The sequence below is a fragment of the Notolabrus celidotus genome, chromosome 17 (genome assembly GCF_009762535.1).
Source record: "Notolabrus celidotus isolate fNotCel1 chromosome 17, fNotCel1.pri, whole genome shotgun sequence".
Lineage (NCBI taxonomy): Eukaryota > Metazoa > Chordata > Actinopteri > Labriformes > Labridae > Notolabrus > Notolabrus celidotus.
In genome coordinates, this window is record NC_048288.1 from 17,033,361 (window position 1) to 17,054,955 (window position 21,595).

A 21,595-nucleotide genomic window follows, 5' to 3' on the forward strand; every position below is an offset into this window, starting at 1 on the left:
AAAAGACAGCTAAGCACTGTCTGCTTGCAAGGCATCACAGCTGAGGACATAGTGATCCACATAGTTGCTTTCTGAGTAGCATGCTTTGTCATATTGGGGCAAAATTCCCATAAACGGGGTATAACTGTCAAAAAAATCAGTAACCTAACGACCATAATGTTAATCTGCAAATATTTCACTATCTTAAAATTTCCATATTGGCATGCATCTAATTAGAAGAGCAGGTGTATATACACTGTGTTTAAAGCTGTCGTCTAAAGCTCAAAATCATGGAACAAAGAACAGATGAAGATTTTTTTCTCGATCAATGCACGGCATACATGCAAAACATTTTCCATCATCCAGCCTTGTCTATTAAATAAACAGCATTATTATGATGTTAAGTGTAACACGAGCTGTATTCTGTGTAAACTTTGGTACAACGCCCAGCATTCTCATTGCCAGGGTGGCCACAGTCATTTTGTGACTTCAGCAGGCCTTCAGATCAGTGACCTGACATTCATCCATAATGCTCATCATGTTTCACCTGCACACCCAGCTTCACAGGACCATCACTTGGGAAGCAGAGGAGATGGGCCGGAGGAATCTTTACGTGTTTTATTTGGAAACATGAGCCTTTGCCGGTAATTGCCCGAAATGACTCTAATCGTAATTGACGGTCTGGCTTTCTACTTTGTGCACGAATTTCCAGGATGACGGGGGCTACGGTAACTCTGTTAAAAGTCTGGACGCAGAATCGCACACACTCTTTATCCATTAGAGCAGGACTTAATGTCTGTCCTCCTTTTGTCCTCTTGCTATCCTGCTCTTGCTGGGTCAAGCCCTTTGCATATGTGTACATGTGTGGGCATGTGTGTGGTGCGCGTTGTGCGTGTGTGTTTGTGTGTGTGTGTGAGTGAAATGATGATGTAGCCAGCCATTAAACCCGTCTGAGTGTAGGATAGTGATCCTGAGGGGGAGAGGTGGTGATTTCTGGCAGCTGTGTCGGTGTTGACAAGCTTGAGGTGCTCCTAACTCTTACATCAAACTCTCATCCACACTCAGTCACTCTCCTCAAGACAGCAGAAAAAATTAAAGAGACAGTATATGAAGATATTACTTTGCTTTATGTTATTAAACTGTAAGATAACATAAAGTTAATATTTGCAGACGTGTATTTTTTTGCAGGGAGTCAAAGCCTTATTTGTTTTTTGTTTTATTCCGAGCAGACAAGACAATGGAAAGTGCAGGAAACTGGGAGAGAGAGCCGCAATTGTTATGGGGGGCTGCAGGTTGCCCCAGGCTGCCCGCTCAAGGACCATGGCCTCTGCACATGGGGTGCACGAATCAACGACTAGGCCACACCGGTGTCCTGAAGTTTTTGATTTTAAGCATCTACGCCCTGCTGAAATCAGCTGCACCAGCAAGCTGACATTTAATTAAATTACTTGCTGTGATTACACTCCGTGCTTTCATTCATAATCTTCTCTTTATTCCGTGTGCACTGACATTGACTCAGTTTTGACCCAATGTTACTTGTTCAGCTAGTCAACAAGGACAAAACCAAAAAAAAGATAAAGGCAAGAAATACACATCTAGTGAGCGTACTGTCAAAGTTTTGGAAAGAGTGTTGCGTGACAGATTGAGTCTATTCATTAACTACACAGTTATACCGTTTGATTTTAAAACTAAGACATCACAGACTGGTGTTCAATAGCACGGCAGCAGGAAGACACTGCGGCTGTGTGGCTACAGTGTGCCGAAAGGGACAAAATAGCATGGGATTAAAAAGAAATGACATGCTATTTTGCATCCTTCTTTGCATTGTGGTTAATGCTTGATGCTGGGAGCCCTAGTTTAAATGCATGACAGTGTGGTATTGTGTGCTTTGCTGTTGCTTCCAAAGCATTTCATCATATAATGTGATACAGGGGTTCCCACTTTTGGCTTCTGACTAAACAGATATTAAAAATTTGACAAAAATTTCTCAGACCCATTTGTGGTTTGTAATTTTGTTGGACAATGGGGTATTTTGGGTACCTTTACACTGTTATTTACTATCACGATAAAATATAGCCTCTATTTGGGGATTTAAAAGCCTTATATGAACCTATTAAATGTCACTATTAATGGGGATTGGTTGATTGGTTGATTGGTTGATTGGTTGATTGTTTGATTGGTTGATTGGTTGATTGGTTGTCCCAGGTTATTTTAAAGCCTGTTGTACTGAGCAAATTATTGGTTACTTTCTAGTGAATCGTATAGCCTGAACCATGGGTGGTCTTTATTTCATTAGTGTTGGTCGTCAGCAGCTCTTCACTTTTGTTCTTTACCTGGGTTTACATACGATATGTATAGAAGCAATGACACTGAGGAATATCGAAGAACTTGAATGGTAATGAACTCCTCACATGTATCTTTATCTGTTTCCTGTACTGTGGTTTAGTTTGTAATTGTTCCAAGTTATGTTCTGTCTTATATCTGGACCCTCAGTCTAAAATAAAATTTGAATTGGAATAGATCGAAGATGAACATAAAATGTGAAAACACCAAAATACCTTAGTAATATTTTCTGGAAGGCCCTTATTTAACATGTGTATTTTACTGGTTTTGTATTTCAGACTGTGTTCTTGGCAGCAGGATCTGTACCTGGCTCATGGCCGGCTCCAGTGGCCAGGGCAGGCATGGCTCCTGCCGGCTGCTTCCTGGTTCCCCTCAGGCTGTGGAAAATGGCAGCGGGGCGTCAGAGTAGCTCCTCGGTAGCTCCTCCACAGGGACCGGCTGAATGTGAGGACGGGCTTTATGCCATGGAGCCCTGCAAGAGAACAAGATTTTAGAACCTACTTGTCAAATGGCAGAATGGCCGCATGCACGTGTGTGTCAGTCAGATCCTGTGTTGTGAGTGTGTGTTAGCTACCTGTAGCCATGGAAATGAATATCAACCATACTCACACATATGTGCGATTGTGTGTAGGTGAGCCAACGATTGACAGAGAATGACTCACTGGGTGTTTACAACCCAACACTTTTTCCCTAAGCTGCTGAACATCCTGCTTTGTACATGGGCCAACATAACCTCACCTGGAGCAGATGTACACACACACACACACGCAGACTCAAACACACAAATGCATCACACACGCAGCTATCCCACACTTTATTCAGCGTCCAGCGGAAATGAGGGAAACTTTATCTGCTGAGGAAAAGTAAGCAGAGAAAATGCAACAGACCTGTGAGAAATCAAACAGGCGTGGAAAAGCATCGCTTCGTAAATAACGGCGCTCATCCGGAAAGCCAGATAGAGCAGGAGCTGGAAGAAAGGGGATGTCGGACACGAATAAAAGTCTGTGGCTCATTGAAATCTGCCCCTGCATTGGATGAACATGTGCAGACCCACACAGTGGCGTACAATAAATGCTTGAAGATAATGCAAAGTTTAACTGAGTGGATATTAATAATATCAAATGTATGCTTTCAGTTTTACCCACTCTTAAAATTGTACAAATGCCTAGTTGATTTCAGAAGAGGTAAAAAATATATATATATTTTTTAAAAACATGTCATTTCTTCTGTGATCGAAGTGCCAAATACACTTTTTGGTTACATAACATTACAACATGGATACATGTAAACTCAGTTAATATCACTTTAAACCATTAGTAGTTAGTATCATCTAGTTTCGTCCACAGCACTAGTGCATTCAGCCCATTCACTGTATATTAATATGGACGACATGTCTCCATCTCCTCCCATTGGGAGGTGTGAAGCCAAAATACAGCCTTGATGCACGCTGACATTTTGCACTGTTGGAGCCAAAGCATGCGTGGAAGTAATCCGGCAGGTGGAGCCCAAAACAACACCACACCCCTTCAGCTAAACAAAACACGCATTCAGCTTATCCATAAAACGTTGAAGATCCCTTAGATCATTAAAGTCCACAGAAAAGATTCTTGTTGATTTGATGCCGACTGTCAAGTTTATGGAAAGTTATTGAAATTGTGTTGTGTGCTACTTTGCTAATCTGGTATAGACTGCTGCAGGAGCCCACATTTGTCAACAGAGCTGTCAATCAGTCTTTTTTAACATGAAGTAAGTAATCAAAAACTAAACTTCTCAAAAGCATAACAATTATACCGACAGAAAGCAAGTTTGTGAAAAAATATTTGACATGTCTTTTGATTTTCTAGTTTGACCCATGTTCCATCTGATCCAATTGTGTAGACGGGCTTTAGGATCTATAATGCATTCAGTCACCCAAGGGGAGCTTGTCGTGTCTATTGTTTTATACAGTCTAAAGTTCTGCCACTTAAAGGGACCAACAAGCGGAAATCTGTGTATGACTGGAAGGTCTAAACGGTGTTCCCTTTGCCCCAGGTGCTAAACCAGATCACCAACTCCTCTTAATGTGCAATCCATTCATCAACCTTTGTTAAAAGTTGACTAGAAAAGGTCCATGAGTCCATCTAAGGCCTGCCACCACCACAAATGCTTCATCTGAGAGAGGGAGAGTGGAAACAATTACTGCTCGGCCTCCAGATCTTTGCAGCACACACAGTTCAATGATCCATGATATGTCAGCTCTCATGTGTTGTGACTCAGTCCAACCTGGTTACCTAAACTATAGGGCCTCAGGGTGCTGTTAGTGGACCACTTCACTGGAAGAAAATGCTCACAATAAACACCTACGGAGACATAAGCTTCGTTATGTCTCTCCCATGTTGATAAGCATTGTAAAAAGAAGCCCCGGCTGGAGTCACACCTGCAACCCTACAGTTCAGTGGGACCCCCATCACTGGTTGGACAGTGTCCTCCGCATACACTTGAAAAACATGACTTCATGTCCACTTCAGCGGGCCGAAACAGCCCGGAAATTCATTACTAATGCATCGTCTGCAAAGAATCTCTCACTCAGCCCACACAATGACAGCTGCACAGGGGTGAGCATTTCCTGGAGTGTTTGACTGCATGTGTATACAAACACACACACACACACAGAGGTGGAGGCTTAAACCTGCCAAGACAGCAGCCCACGCAGCAGAATGCTACCACGCCTGTCTGACATAAACTGTGGTGTGAACTCACCTCTGGGCCGCGCAGACCCCAGGTGGATTCTTGTGGAAAAAGCATCTGAGACAATGCAGTCCAGGAGATGCCTGAGTGAGCAGGTAAGCAAGCTGTTGAGAGCATATCAGAAAGAGAATATTTTTCATCTGGATTGAGATGTACAAAATGTGGTGCATTCATCAAACGGCACTAAAGAAAGGATCGATTTTCCAACCAGAGGAGATCTGGGAGACAAATTCGAAATCCTGCCAGTATGTCACGCCAAGCGCCAATTTGCAGACCAGATCCATCCATAGTTTGCATGAGCTTTGCATGTGCATGAAGGGCGGATGAAAAACCTGGTGAAATCTGAGTTCAGTGCTGTTCAACCCTTTGCATATTTCAATAAAATAGGTTAAGAGGAGCAGCAGAGAAGGGCAGCGGCGCCGCGAGCACTTGACCACAAAATCTCTCCAGCAGGCCGGTTTGAACAGGGGACCAAACCTTACTGCCACTGAGCTCATGCCAAGTGAACTGACCCATGCAAAATCAGTTCAATGTTTCACAAAGCACGGTTTTGTCATAAGACTGTGTGATTAGAATGACAGACTGAAGAAAAGACAAGGGACATGAAGAAGGTATGCCGAGCTGTAATATCAGTCGTTTGCCTTTTGTTGAATCCAAAAGGGAATAACCACATATTCCCCAATCCGAGGAAGGATCCATCTTTCCATTTGAGGAGCTTTCTGAGGGCCAAGATGCATGTCGCAGAGCTGGGAACACTTGGGACTGTTTTAAACGGCCCAAAAGGATCGTAAGAGACGGACCTGAAGAAACATTCCTCACTGTCAGGATGCTTTCCCTGTATCTGCTCAGATCACACGATATCACATGGTCAAGGGGGAAGTCAAGGGACACTTTACCATGTGGACAAGAGATGGGATATGCCTAATTGCAATGAAATGTTCCTCAGTCTAAGATCAACTTCATATGGCTCTGCCACCATCTAGTGGGAACTTTCTCTACTACAGGTACTCAGAGACACACAAACACCTCTGTATGAATGAATGTCCAGAGACACTGTGCCTGTGTCTGCTTTGTCTTGTTCTGAGTGTGAAACCTGAGTTTGAATCAGTATTTCAAGAGAAAATAGCCTTAGGTGATGGATTGATAGGTGGAAGCATGAAAACAAGGGAGGTGTAGCAGACTGTCTTTACATTTCAAAAACAAGCCTGTCTGTCCAGCCGGAGGGGTGAAGCCCGGGTGGAGCCTTCTGACTCTCAGTTGGGTGTTAATGAGGTTACAGAGAGGAATAACAGTGACAGGAGATGAATGAATGACAGAGAAAACACCTCAATACCTGAGAGTTCAAGGGTCTGTCAACAAATTGGAAATATGCTTTGAGTTGAGAAGTTGACAATAACAGTTTTATGATTCAATAGGGCTGCCCTTTCAAAATAAAATTGTCAAACCATGAGTCAACAAGACCCCAGGTCACATAGCATCTTTCAAATATCTGCACTTTTTTTTTCTTTGCATCATTGTCCAGAGACTTAGGCAGGAGCATGGTAGCCTGCAAACTTTTTAAAAATGACCTGAATACATGGAGGGGCTGCGAGCCGAGCTGCTGCTAGCTTGATTTAAAGTGGGGTTGGTATTCAGATTTAGATACACTTTTTGTTATACTGGTTAAAACTGTCTTTATGTCCCGATGGCAATCAATACATAATGTGTTCCTAAAAAATAGCCAAAAAAAGACATTATCTACAGCCGGAGTAAACCTGGGAAAACACCAACCAATCACCGTTTTTGGGTCCCAAAATTTTAAACCAATCAAATCCCATCCTGTCGTTCCGCCCGCCTCCTGCGCGTACATTTCCCCGGCGTTCACTCCCCGTCTCCTGCCTCTGCTTCCCCTGACTCTATTTACTGCCCCTCTTGCTCGACCTCGGGCCTGTCCCCTCTGACCCGATGAGGTGCTTTGCTCAGGACTGTAGTCCGGATCAGAGTCTAAAAAGCTCTCACCATGGGGGCTCAGACAAGCAAAATAATTAATGACATTTAGTAAGTCCTACAGAAATGTTTATGTGTTGTAGCGTCCGTCCGGACACTGTAGGGATGACAAGCCGATTCGTGAACACGTTGAGCTTTAATAACTGGTCATTGTTGGCCGTGATCACGCCAACCAACAAACAATCAATGTTTGAATGGATGAAAAACTTCTCCTCTTGTCTCTCCTCTCTCCCACTCACACACTCTACACCTCTCCTGATGCCTTCACTAACTGTCAACACTGTAGGAACTAAGAACATCTACGCTGAACACGTTCAACAAACAGTAGAGTTGTTACAGTATTATATGTGTTATAACTTTTCTCCTGATATCGTGTCACCAGTACAACTGGATAATGCTAGCATGACAGTTGTGAGTACTAACAGCAGCCATGTTTGTTTGTGTTTTTAACTTTCACTATGATAATGTTTTGATGAGGACCGGTTTTCAATCAGTCACGATCATATGGTCGAGAATCAGCTGGAAGAGGGGGAGGGGTTAGACGGAGTCCTGAAGACATGCTACATTCAAATTCATGCTAGTTTTCTGAGACTACCAACCCCAGCTTTAAGGTAAACAATTAGTTTTTCAGTGAGGATTCTTTAAGTTTTTGTAAGGTTTATACTGGAAGCAGCAGGAGGTCCCCTCCTCCACAAAAAAAAAACTGTCCAGTAAAAATAATGATAATAAAGTTTATTTATATAGCACCTTTCTAGAACAGGCTTCACAAAATGCTTCACAATAACAGAATAAAAAGCAACAAGCAAGACATAGCAAGAATTATATCGAAGTAGAAAAAATACATAAACACAACAGACATAAAAACAGACAGGTCAATCAAATGCTTGTCTAAATAAATGGGTTTTCAACCACTTAAAAACACTGAAGAACTAAATTAAACTAAATTCAGTTGTTTGGTTAAATGACGTGTACTTTCAAAAAATGGTGAAGTAATAGGTGTCTAGATGGCCAACCTAAAAAAAAGGAATATATGTTAAAACTAGAGAGTCATGCAGGCTGGTGAATCAGCATGGTGTTTTGCAAGGTAAATAAAAAAGAAGCAAATAGCGGGGGTTTTATTTTACATCCAAATCTAATTTGACTGACAAACTTCAAAGTCCACAGTCATTGTCTTTAGCTCCACTCCTCTCTTCTAAGGTTGATCTGAACTGGAAAGATAACAGTAGGCTAATGGTCAACAGTATCATCATCAGTGACAGAAAAAGGGGGAAAAAACATGTCATGCTCTGAGGCATTCACACGGTTCATTCAACAGAACGGTTCTTCTTTCCTGCTGCCTCCATCTGCTCATGGTCAGAAAGTACCATAACAGGACCTGACAGAGGTCAACTCTGCCATTCAGCACCACTTAAAACCTCCCTGAGGTGCTGTAAGGGTGTAAGGTTTACTTGTCCTGGATTGTCGCACATCAGGTGACAGGAAGGCCAGCTACTGGCCGGGTGTTTTACAGGGCCACCAAGAATGACACCAACGCCTATCCAGAGCCATCGCTGTCACACCTGATCTAGTTTCTGCTCAAAGGACCAGTTTTCTCCAAAGCTGTCCGCCACCTTCTACATCTGCTGATCCACTTCAGTCTAATGACTTTATCTACATGGTGCTTCTTTGAGGAGGCAAGAGGAGATCCATTTGGCAGTCTGTTTCACACCTGCTCAGGTTACTAACTCCTTCCTGTGTATAACAATATCATGAGGATTAAGGGTAGTGCTTATCTTGAGCTGTTTTCTCATGAGAGTCCTGGACAGTGTCTGGATACTTGGGTCTTAACATTGTCCGGAGTTGACCTTTTACACGTGTTACTCATGCAGGAAGATTGTCTGCTGATGCTTTCTCTCATCTGGAAATACAGTTTGGTTTAGGGAGAGTCTCTATGATAATGTCTGTAATTAGGTTGATATTAACTCTGTATAACTGAACCTGTATGTACGGCACAATAAAAAGCAATACACATACATGAGAAAAGAGTATGAAGCAGTCTCTCTTGTACTGGCTGCTGCGGGCGATGACCTACTCCAGCCATACATTAGCTCAACAGGACAGTAGATGGAGTTTCAAGCTTTATTGTCTGATGTAGCCACTTTGGACTTAATGAACCCCTCTCATCTTTATCTGTGACAGGAGAATTCAGCACATCTGAAAATCTCCTTAAGTCCCACTAAACTGCAAGATTTAAATGAGGGAATATATGATCAAATAATCAGCTAACACTTTCTGTTGATGCTTAACATTATGGATGATCTGAACCTTAAGACATAGAAAAACTAAAACAGGTTGAGAGAAAAAAATGAGCATCCTTTAACCCTCCTGTTATGTTGCGGGTCAAACTGACCCTTTTTAAAGTCTATTTTAGGAAATATATGCCTTCCAAACCCGATAAATGCAGCATACAAATATGGGCAGCATGTGACAGAAGAGGTGTCGTGTTCATTTATCAACATCACTTCATAAAAATAAAAAAAATAAAAATGTAAAATAAGATGGACAAAAATCTATGTCATGTAAAACTATTGTATTTATATTTAGGTCTTTCCAATGTACATTAAAAAAGTTTTAAAATTCATTTTAATGAAAAATGAGTGAGTTATCCTCATTGAACCATGATCTGTGAGAATTAAAGAACACAAATGAACCAAATCTTGATTTAAATGGTTAGTAATGGAGTTAAAAACTAGATTTAAATAAATGTGTATTGTGATTTTTTGGGGTTCTGACACTTCTGGATAATTTAATATGCCCCGGGTCAAACTGACCCAGGAACATTATTGCTGCTCCAGAGAAACGAACATAACAGGAGGGTTAACCTTAGCCCACAACCTTGTACTTAATGATACTGCACTATGGCGAGCCCCCAATGCTACACTTGCTGAGTTATTGAAAGCACAGTGTTTGATTAAAAGCTGCATATTGATAGTTACATAATTTTGTCCTAGGGAGTTCCTGTGTGCTCATGTAAAAGTCAGGAACAGGTAGAAGGAAGCACACCAAATGATTGTGTGCCTTGTTCTTGTAAGTATTTGTGCTGTGCTGCTTTTAGAGAAAGTTTGATAGAGGAGAAAGAGACGGGGGGGGGGGGGGGGGGTGTACTGCCATGTGGACTTAAAAGAAATACAATAATTGTTCCTTTTATGGAAAACTATGTTCTTTTACTTCAAGCCCCGTTGCAGAGCTTGGGCTTTGGGGTATTGGTATGGGGTAGCAGTGAAGACAGATTGGATGTAAAATCAATTTGTATTTCAGCTTCTCTACATCATATTGGCTTGTAGGAACCACAAAGTGCCGAGTCAGACAGACAGACATAGATAGAGTTACAGCCACATGCACACAACCATACATGACACCATCGTAAGAGTATAATTGCAGTGTATCCAGCTGTGGTGAAGAAGAACATTCATCTACACACAAGCATACGGCGCAGCTACATGTCAATGGGCTGTGCATAATTGCAGTGTATTAAAGCGTGGTCGGGGGAATATTTATCCGAATGACATTTTAAGATTGTAATACTGTTTCAAGAAAAAAGAAACGGTGCTAATGCCAGAGCTGCATATGCAGCTTTTAGTCCTTTTCTGTTTCTTCTGTGGAAAAACACATCGTGGAGTAATGTCTTTCTCCTGCATTCAGCCAGCGCTGCCAAAGTGTCACCATGACCATTCCTATTAAACGCACAGTGTGTGATGCTGGCGGGACAGGGCTGTGTTTTTCAGGCGTGTGCCATACATCTTCTCGTTAATGGCCGTTAGCTTTATGAGGGATTGTGGCAGCTTAAATTAAGACTCAGCGGTACCTGGCATGGCTGATGTTCCTGGAATGACTGAGTGAGGAGGAGGAGGAGGAGGAGGAGGAGGACTGATGATGAGCAATAGAAAGAAGTAGATGCATATGGAAAGAGATCAGGGGAGAAAGTATGGAATATCACAGACGGGCATTTCAAGAAGAAAGGTCTAATCCAAAGTGAGAGGTTAACAGAGAAATGGAGACAGTGAGCTCTCCTCTGCTGGTCTCAGGTGTGATTTTTGACAGCTCAGAATCTCTGCCACATGTTAAGCTGCAACTCTTTCCATATAAAATACATCTGCTTATGTACATGTGCAGTTCTAGCACAAACACACACTCATTCTTTCTGCCACTGTAACACACACTCTGGCTGGAGCTTTACATTGTAAAAAGAAAGAAACATTACAGAGAGATCCGTCTCATTTACAAGAGAAGTGGAAAGATGTTTCAGCGCTCACCGATATGGAAGAATATGAGTCACAGCACTCAAAGAAAATCAAAGGTGACACTCTATGAGGCTCTAGTGGAGTAGATATTTATTGCAGAAAACTACAATGAATGTCTGCAGGTTGAGTCAAACTTAGTTCAAGGCTTTATAACGGCGCTGTCTTCTGATTCTCACATCCAAGTCAGCAGTCACTTCTGTCTCGTCTTTGTTTTGATAAACTCAGGGCTTCTTTAGCAGCATTTATAATCTCTGTGTTATATTTGAAAGGATAATTCAAATACTCTGAAAGCTGGGCCCTGAATATTATGCAATCTTTATGACTCCTGAGGCAGTTACAGGCAGTCAAGATGTGTACTTTATCAGCACCGGTGTAATCCTTTCAGGTCAATTGCACTAGATCAAAGTAGGCCAAATAAGAGTGTGTTTTATTGCAATGAACAGGCTCAAATTGTTATTAAAAATGTCTGATAATATTAAAAAGTGGATCTCTACAGAGATAAAATGTATTGCTAGTTTAAAGCCAGGAGCAGCCTTCATCACTCTCTTTAAATCCACAAGGCTCCACTCACAAAATCAGTCAATTTTAGGGCTGGCATTATTTGTTTTTTTCAAAGTGTCTGCTATTTTGTCTCTTTTTGCACACCGTAGTTAAGTCACTGCAGTGTCTTATATGTAGGAAGCTTCAAGCTAAAAGTATTTATTGGAACAATTTACAAACATTTGGATCTATTTAGTCTGTTAGACGTGTAGCTAATAGGAGAAATATGAACATGTTTAAGGTAAAATATGTAAAAAAATAGGGCACAGGTTTACACATTTTACTCTCAGCTTTTTTCCCAGATATAAACTTGACGAGCATAAAACCAGAAATGTATGTGAGGGGGACTTAATTCAAAGCCACATCAAGTAGTAACGAAGAGTTATGGTTCTTGCATAATACCTGTGACCACAAACAGGTTGATGTATGGATACAAAAAAAAGAGTGCACTTGTTAAAGCACAAATACGATAAGGGCCGGGCAGATACGATCTACTCCGACAAATGAGGAAGGTAAACAAACACAGATCTCAGAATCAACCAGAAAAAGTTACAAAAGCTGTGCAGGGACTTACCACGACACTGTCTTCCTGCAAAAGCGACACCGTTTCACACACAGCAGTGGGCACTCCCACTACACTGCCACAGAGCACACAAACCAAATCCTCCCATACAGGAAGACACCGCCCACCAGGTGTTTCGCCTCACCTGAACAGACCTGAAACTCGAGTTTCTCTTCGTCCCTAAAGGCTCACAACACTCCTCCTTTTTTTTTTTTAAACCTAACACTACACTACAGCTGTAAACAAAAGAGAGTGTAAACCAGAGTGACCCTGGTGGAAAACTTTTCCATGACTTTACATGATCTAAAATCAATGTCAGCAGTTTATTACAGCTATTCAAAAAAAAGATAAAGTTATATCTGATCACATGCATTATTCTCTTATGGTTCATCTGTAAAAAATGGACATCATGCCATTCACTGTACTTCAAAGGTCTCCACTGACAATGTAGGAACAAAAAATGACCACTAGATGGAGCTATCAGCTTACTGAATATCACCACTCTCGACATTATGTAGAAAAAACTATAGTGAAAAGTTGCAGAGAGTGCAACTCTGTGTTTGTCTCTGCCCTTGTCATGAACTCAGATGTGCCTCAGGGTGCCAGTAAAGATGGGTACCAGTAATCTCACCCAACCTCTGCAGGGCCCCATTACGACTGAATCCAAAGAGGGGTCATGCAGGCTGGCAGCAGGAAGTTTAATTCACACCACGTGATATTTACTTTACCTGTGGGTTATAATACAGCAGTGTGCACTGTGACGAGAAAGCCTCACACAGCAACATTGATATACGGTGATAATTTAGTAGTATAAAAAACATGCTTTGGGAACTTTTTGAATTCAAGAGAGTTTTGCTGCAAACACATTGAGTGAAGCATGAAGAAAAGCAGACACAGTGAGTTATAACACAGATGAATAACTTTGTTGATTATGTCTATTTATCACACTCCATACGGTCATCTCAGTGTTGAACAATGGAATTACACACTGCACATTTTCCTCATATCATAGAGGCCAATTGTTTATAAAAGCACTCCATGATTATCTAGATCAACATCTTGTATTTTTCTATGGCTGTCAAATGATTTGTTTCTTTCATTGTGATGAATCATAGAATTTTAATATTTAATCACAATTGTGTGATTAACCCTCCTGTTATGTTGCGGGTCAAATTGACCCTTTTAAAAGTATATTTTTGGCAATATATGCCTTCCAAACCTGCTAAATGCAGCATAAAAATCTGGGCAGCTGTTAATTTATCAACATCACTTCATAAAAAAAAAATCAAAATGTAAAATAAAATTTAAAAAAATATATGTCATGTAAAACTGTTGTATTTATATTTAAGGCTTTTCAACGTACATTTAAAAAGTTTTAACATTAGTTTTAATGAAACTATGATCTGTGAGAATTAAAGAACACCAATGGACTAAATCTTGGTTTAAATGGTTAGTAATGATTGATTTAAAAAATGAGTATTTGGATTTTTTGGGTTCTGACACTTTTGGATAAATGAATATGCCCCGGGTTAAATTGACCCAGGAACACTATTGCTTTTCCAGAGAAACAAGCATAACATCAAAGGGTTAAAATTTCATTAAGAGTGAGAAAATTATGTTTACAAATAGACATCCAGAACCTCAAACCTTGATCCAGTGATCTCTGGTTAAAGCAACAGTATCTTAACTTTTCAGGAGTTCCAGTTTGGTTGCTTTCTCTGTTTCACACAGGTCCTTTAAGAATGAAACTATTGTTCCCCACAGTAGTGAGGCATATGACTTGTCTCGACATGCCAACCTGAATACGTCCCTTAGACATGAGTCTTCCACAGTGTTGACTGACCTGCCGTCAGTTGACACCTATTTAGCAGCCCTGTAGTTAACATCTTCATTTTAGTGTCATCCACAGGTCCATGGTTATTCACACACTCACAAATAGTGCTCTACTGGCTTTTATGATGCAGAGCTGGCTGATATCAGTCTAATTAGCTGCACCTGTGTGCTTAGCTCATTAGGCTGTAGCTTAAACTTAAAGTACTTTGATGATATTGTAATTATGTTTGACACAAAGTATTATTACAAAGTGTTATAGTATTATTAGCATATTACTTCTAAGTTGTTAATTGAACGGTCTGGGAGTTATCTTAAGTGAAATGTGACATTTAGAAGCAGAGTGGTGTCATTATTTCTAATTACATTGGAAGCAGGAAGCAGGAAGACACTGCAGCAGCTTAACTATGGTGTGCCGAAAAGGACAAAAATAGTACAATTACACAAATCTTTTTCCAGACTTAAACTGCACCACAATTAACGCATTAATGCTGACAGCCCTCATTTTATTTAATACCGCAACATATAGTGCCAAAGCAATTGATTTTTTTTTTCTCAATATTGCAAAGCCTCGCTCTTCACCTAATTGCTAGGTACCATGAGTCCCATCTCATTTTAGAAGTTTGTATTTGATACATGTACTCAGAATAGCTGGCCTGTATGTTGATTATTATTATTATTATTATTATTATTATTATTATATAATCGTTTTCTCTAGACATAACTTTATTGAAATGTTAAATTTAGGACATTTTTCATACCATTTTCAATTATTTTTACATATTTTTTAAAACTGTACTTTTTTATAACACAGTTTGATATCCTTTTACAATTTCAAACTGTTATAAACACTTAATAAAACTGAACAATATACTAAAAAAACTAAAAATGCAACAAAGAAGAAAAATAATGAATGTATTAAAATGAATTAACATTAATCATTAGTTGCTGACCCACATTGTGCTGTAGTTCTTGTCTTCACACCTCCTCATCCTCTCTGTCCTCCTCTTGTCTCTGCTCTCTGGTTCCCATGCAGACACAACAGCTCTTTGTTTCTCTCTGACCCGTTAACAGAGAGGAGACCGTGGTCACTGTCAGTCTCCACACACACATTCCTCCGTCTCTTTCTCACACACACACTCACACTCTCAGCATGCAGAGTCACCATAGTATTGTTAATGAGCAATTCAATTAACCCCGGATGTGAAATGGCTGAATTAATTATGTGTAAACTAAACAGAAGGGTGAAAAGAAGAGAGGATGGATGGGTTGCGGGGATACAGAAGATCGGAACACACTCTGCTTAATCAAAAATATCACTGATGTGAGAGTTTTATTGCTTTGTTAAAGCTCTGCAGGAGCTGATGAACGTGAATGAAAGGACAGACAGGGACATGCCGCTGAACTAATCCTGCATACACTCGCTTTGTACTCCTCAACTTCCAATGACGTTAATTAGATGATGAGCAATTGTCTAGGAGTGACTCAAGCTGCAAATAGCAACGCACCTGTAATGAGAGGCACAAAGAGAACAGCAGGTAGCCATAAGCCTCACTAATCTGGAAGCCCTGCTAAATGTCAGCGTGCAGAGTAACCTACATCCTCACCCGTTTTTTCTGGAGTGAATTACAGAACCTTGACTGGAGGGCGGGGGGACACACGGGAACAGGAAGGAGACAGATGGACAGTTGGGATAAAACAGATAAGAACGAAAGCAGTGATGCATGGGAGGTAAAGCAGGGTATGCACGCTTCATCATGTTAGCACACACATGCACACCTCCAGCATGTGTTTACAGGGCAGGTTTACAAAGCTGCAGCGGGAAGTGGAAGCGAACCCATAAACAGATGCATAATTGATAAAGCTGGTAGAGGGATAGAAAGTGAAAGAGGGCAGAGGGGATGAGATGAGACAGACAGAAGAAGAAGAAGCAGAGTCATAAAAAAGAAAATAAGATAAAGAAAATAATAGAAATACAGATGGTGAGATGGTCAAAGCAGAAACACTGAGAAAAAGGGAAACAGAAAGATGAAATCACTTCACCCATCAGTCTGTGTGTAATCCATAAACCAGCCAACTTTAATGCTGTGTGGCCCACTTTGTGCCCAAAATAACTGAACTCATCTTGCTAAAAATAATCCCTCATACCATCAACAGCCATTTGTGTTTAAATTGTAGACTCAAGGCATAAAAGTGAAGAGAGCCTGAGAGGAACTTGGTACCATATCAGAAGATTTTAGCGTGTGCCAGAAATGCCAGCCAAAAGAGGAAGAGGAAGAAGACAAACTTTACTAATCCCTGATAAGAAATTATATTTTTCACTCTGTTATTGAACATTCAAAACACACACACACAGAGGTTGTAAATACACACACATGAATGAACAAGATCCCCTGGACAGGTACTGGGGAAGAGATTTTGGAAGGAAGGGGCCTTACAAGGACTGGTGACTCGAGCAGTAGGGGGTTAAATGCCTCACTCAAGGCATTGAACCCCCTATTGCCTTGGTGCTTTGGAGGTGCAAGTTCATCTTGGCAGTGAACTGGCACCTCCTAATCCACCAGCCCAATGATTTCTGATTTCATAAAGCATTACAGTTAAGTATTATTACAAAAAAATGTAGCTTAAACTACATTAAATTGCCTTTTTGTTGGATTTTTACTTCAGTTTAATTTGGGTCACCAAAACTACTTTGGTTACAATAGCTTTACTTGGGCAACCATAACTTTACTTTGGCCACCATAACTTTACATTGTCCAAAATAACTTGACGTTGGCCACCATAACTTTACTTTGGCCACCATCACTTTACGTTGGCAACCTGAGCTTTACGTTGGCCACCATAACTTTACGTTGGCCACCATAAATGTACTTTGGCCACCATAACTGTATGTTGGCCACCATAACTTTAAGGTGGCCACCATAACTTTAAGGCGGCCACCATCACTTTACGTTGGCCACCATAACTTTACGTTGGCCACCATAACTTTACGTTGGCCACCATAACTTTACATTGGCCACCATAAATCTAAGTTGGCCACCATAACTTTACGGCGGCCACCACCACTTTACGTTGGCCACCATAACTGTATGTTGGCCACCATAACTTTAAGTTGGCCAACATAACTTTAAGTTGTCCACCATAACTGTACTTTGTCCACCATAACTGTATGTTGGCCACCATAACTTTACATTGGCCAACATAACTTTAAGTTGGCCACCATAACTGTACTTTGTCCACCATAACTGTATGTTGGCCACCATAACTTTACATTGGCCACCATAACTGTACTTTGTCCACCATAACTTTACTTGGGCCACCAAATGTTGTGCCTTAAAGTTAGCACTTAACTCTTACTTAAGAAATAATAATAACAAAAATAATATAATAATAATAATAATAATAATAATAATCTAAATTCATATATTAAACAATGTAGAATTGGAATAACAACAAACAGGACACAGCATAAACAACCTCCCGACAGGGTCAAATGTTATCTAAATGTTTTGGTTTGCTTGTTTGTTTTTTCCCCACAGACCTATATCAGCTGTTTTTCACAAAGTTTAGAAGTTCTCCATGCAGCTCTTGTCTTGAGTGCAGCTGCGTCTTTATAAGGGCTCCAGTCTGGACTAAATCAGACACACGGTTAGGTTACACCAGTCAAGACTCTGATATTCATGCTATCATATTCAGGACATGGAAAGATAAACATAACAGTCATAAGTTTGAGACATGGGACACTAACACGGCTACACTAAGCATTTCATTCTGATGTCTAAATTAACTCAGCTACAGTCAAAGCAGGCAGGGTTCAATCCTGACAAAGCCAGACACGGTTTCATATCATCCCTTTAACAACAAAGTGTGTTCCTAATGCGTAGATTTCCACATGGTCTGTTTTCAAGCAAACGACCAAACCCTCCTAAAATGTGATTGGTCGATATCAATTTGACAAAAATAAAAAAAGACAAGATCTTGTCCCTCTCTGACAGATTGTGCATCATATACAATATGTTTAGATTAGAGGTTAAGTAATGACCTCTCCTTTATGTTTTGTCCAGGAAATGAAGATGCAACCCTTCCCCTCCAGTTGTGACACAAAAAGCATCACTTGTACAGGCTGATAATCCTGCTGCTAAGCTGCTTATGACAGAAAACAAACAATTACTAGATGGCACCCAGATGGTGGTGTGTGGGATCATGTTTGCAACAGACCAGACTGAAAAGACTCCGTGTTGTGAGATTCTGACGATATGCAACGGTACAGATACTGGATCCTTAATAAAGCCAAAATATGAATGATCCCAAAAACTTCATTTTCTTTATTTCACAGTTTTGATTTGTGCAACTCTTAGCAGAGATAGTAAGGATGCAAGATGGATCACTCCTCAGCAATCAGCTACACAAAATTATATCATGTCCACTTGCAGCATGAAAATGACTGCTGGTGATGTTTTAATGTTATATCAACAGCTTATGCTTATTGAAAATTATGATAAACATGCATCTTACAGTTGAAACATGAGACTTATGTAGGCTATCATGAGCATTATTGACTGGCCAAATCTGATTTGACCGAAACACGGAGTCGAGTTCAGCCTGAATTGCAATTGGATCAGAGAGTAAAGGAAAAGCTGTAATCATGCAGCCACATTTTTGGGTTTGCAGTTGAGTGTGGGTTTTCCTTACAAACAAAGAAAACAAATATTCACAACCTCCTCAAAAAACAGGATGAAACTACTTTCAGATACACAATAACAGGCTTTTATACCACACACTCATCCAGTAATCAAATCCTGCCATTATCTGTCGTCTGTTTTTCTGGAGACCACTATGCCACCCACTGTCGCCGCTTCTTCCTATGAGTTCTTCTTCCCCACACACAGCGAACACAAACACAGGTGTAAATCAGCCGGGCTGACGGCCCTCACATCCGCACTGTTACTCACTCTGGCATCAGAATTCCAAACCACTGAGTATCCTCAATGCTGCCTCACCCTCAATCACACTCCTCCATCCTCCCACATGATGCCCAAACACAGTGGAGGCCTCTTAAGAGGCAGTTTCAAAGCGGCAGCTTAAACTGATGTCCGTTAGTGAATAAGGGAGGAGTGATAAAAAACAGAGAGCATGTTTGAATTCCTGTAATGACCATGAAAGAGTAAAACAGGAGGTGCTCCACACATGTGGTGAGAAATGTTCTTAGTGTGGACAAAGATGCACTTTTTGGGGAGGATGCATTGTTGTTGTTTAAAGCAGACACAGAATGGCAAAGAAAAGTCAAGGCTATTTCCCACTAGGGTTGCAAAATTCTGGGAATTTTCAAAGTTGGAAACTTTCCGTGGGAATATACGGGAATAAACCAGGAATTTACTCAATTGAATGTTGGCTCTTAATAGGGAACTTAAATATAGTTGGGAAAATATATTTTAGCATAATCTTGACTAAAACAACCAGATTTCATTAAAGTACAGTTGAATATCTATGCTATTCCTCAATCACATGCACATAGCACACTGCTTACTGCAGGGCTATTGAGACCACGGCCCCTACATGCACTGTGCATTCCTCAATCATAGATGATTTCTAGAATCCTGTAGAGGCTAGGCTTGAGAAGCTCGAGGGAAAGTGCTTTTTTATTTGCATGTTGAATGGGACTTTGTTGGAGGGAGAGGGGCTCTTTTCATTTAACATTTTGAATGGGAGTTTGTTGGGATTTCATTTTTGTTAATTTTTGAATGGGTTGGCTGGGGGGGATGAGTAACATTCATGTTTTGTTCTTCAATGAAAGAATTGATTGTTCAATAAAATATTTAACAGTTGATAAAGTTCTACCTACAAATAAATCTGTTTTAATTGTATCATTTTGGATGGATGTCTGCTTATAACAAAACAAATATTTATGCTTGGATATGATACCTTTCCAATAAATTCCCAGTTAACTCCCATTAATTCCCATAAATTCCCATAATATCCATGAAAAGCTTCCAATTTGGAATATTTCCAAAATTACCCAGCTTAACTTCCCATGGAAATTTTCCAGCCCTTTGCAACCCTATTCCCACATAGGTTGCTTGCTATTTTTCAAACAGATTTCTCAACTTCAGAGCCTTCAGTCTTTCAAACTCAAGCTGCTCTGAGACCTGCATGGAGAAGTAGCTTGTAGACAACAAGTGCAGAGAGCAAGTGGCGCCGCAAGTTTCTGTACAAGGTTACTTACTTAAATGTCATCAACCATTTTTAACAATGATTGAAGTTAGGTTTAATCTGTGTCTTCAGTCTTGTGATAGTGAATTCTAATCAGACCAAAGCTCACCGATTTGTTCTGCTTGAGAATCTCGTGACGCTTCATCCCATGTGCGCTGTAGGCGTGGACACCAGAATCAAACACTCTGAACCAGGGGTTCCCAAAGTGTGGGTCAGGACCCCCTGGGGGGTCGCAAGACACAAATGGGGGGTCGTGAGATGTCTTCAAGGATGGTTTGTTTTTTATCTTAAAGTAGTAAATTTTACCCATTATAGTAAAAAATATCAACAAAAATAGTAGCTCACCTTGAAATAAAACCTTGAAAATAGAAAATGTAATGAGTTTTCTGCCTTTCTTTTTGCCAGATGACTCCTAAGTTTAGAGTTAGTGAACAGTTAATCATCAAATGCATCAGTAGCAGTAGGTTAATTCATAACGGCACAGGAAACACAGACACACGTGCTCATATAGGTGGGATCGTTTTCTGCAGTCCAGCTAAATGAAGACGCATTAAATCACTTTGAGGGACAGTGGGGGTCATGAGCCTTTGGCACCTTTATTTTGGGGGTTACGGGCCGAAAAGTTTGGGAACCCCTGCTCTAAACTCTTAACAGGTCATTTTTGAGGCCACAGCCTATAACACTGGTGGAACACACACACTTAAACGCCACCTCTCCTTACTGAGCATCAGTAAGCAGGGGTATCTACGACAGCAGGAGAGAGTACCTTTGACATGCAGCAGGAGGCACACAGACTGCATGCAAAGGGGTCAGTTCTCTTTGTGATCAAGTGAGGGGACTTTTTCCTGCAGAATAATTAGTTGAAATTTTAAAAAATGGCGAGTTATGGTTTCACATCAAGTGAAAAAGCATTAGCAGCATGTTGTGTTACAGGTCATATGATTAACATCGGATGTAACAACCATGATGCACACATAATGATTGCGATGGTCAAAGGATATATCGCTTTCTCCTACTTTCACACCAATTATTTAAAATGAATAATGCAAAGTATTGTTTTTAACATGCATGCAATTTTTTCTCAAACCAGGCTCGACATCCATGTTAACACGCAACCTCATTATACTCTGAGAACAAA

The 21,595-nt window shown here is 40.5% G+C and overlaps 1 protein-coding gene across 1 annotated transcript in view; it reads right to left on the minus strand.

Annotated features, from left to right (window-relative positions):
• mpp7a (membrane protein, palmitoylated 7a (MAGUK p55 subfamily member 7)) overlaps window positions 1-21,595 on the minus strand; it is a 189,269-nt gene that overhangs the window by 131,667 nt on the left and 36,007 nt on the right. The window contains exon 2 of the mRNA XM_034706737.1: window positions 2,629-2,794. Within this exon, the coding sequence (XP_034562628.1) occupies window positions 2,629-2,665 (37 nt within the window). The 5' untranslated portion in view covers window positions 2,666-2,794. The remainder of the gene's footprint in view (window positions 1-2,628; window positions 2,795-21,595) is intronic.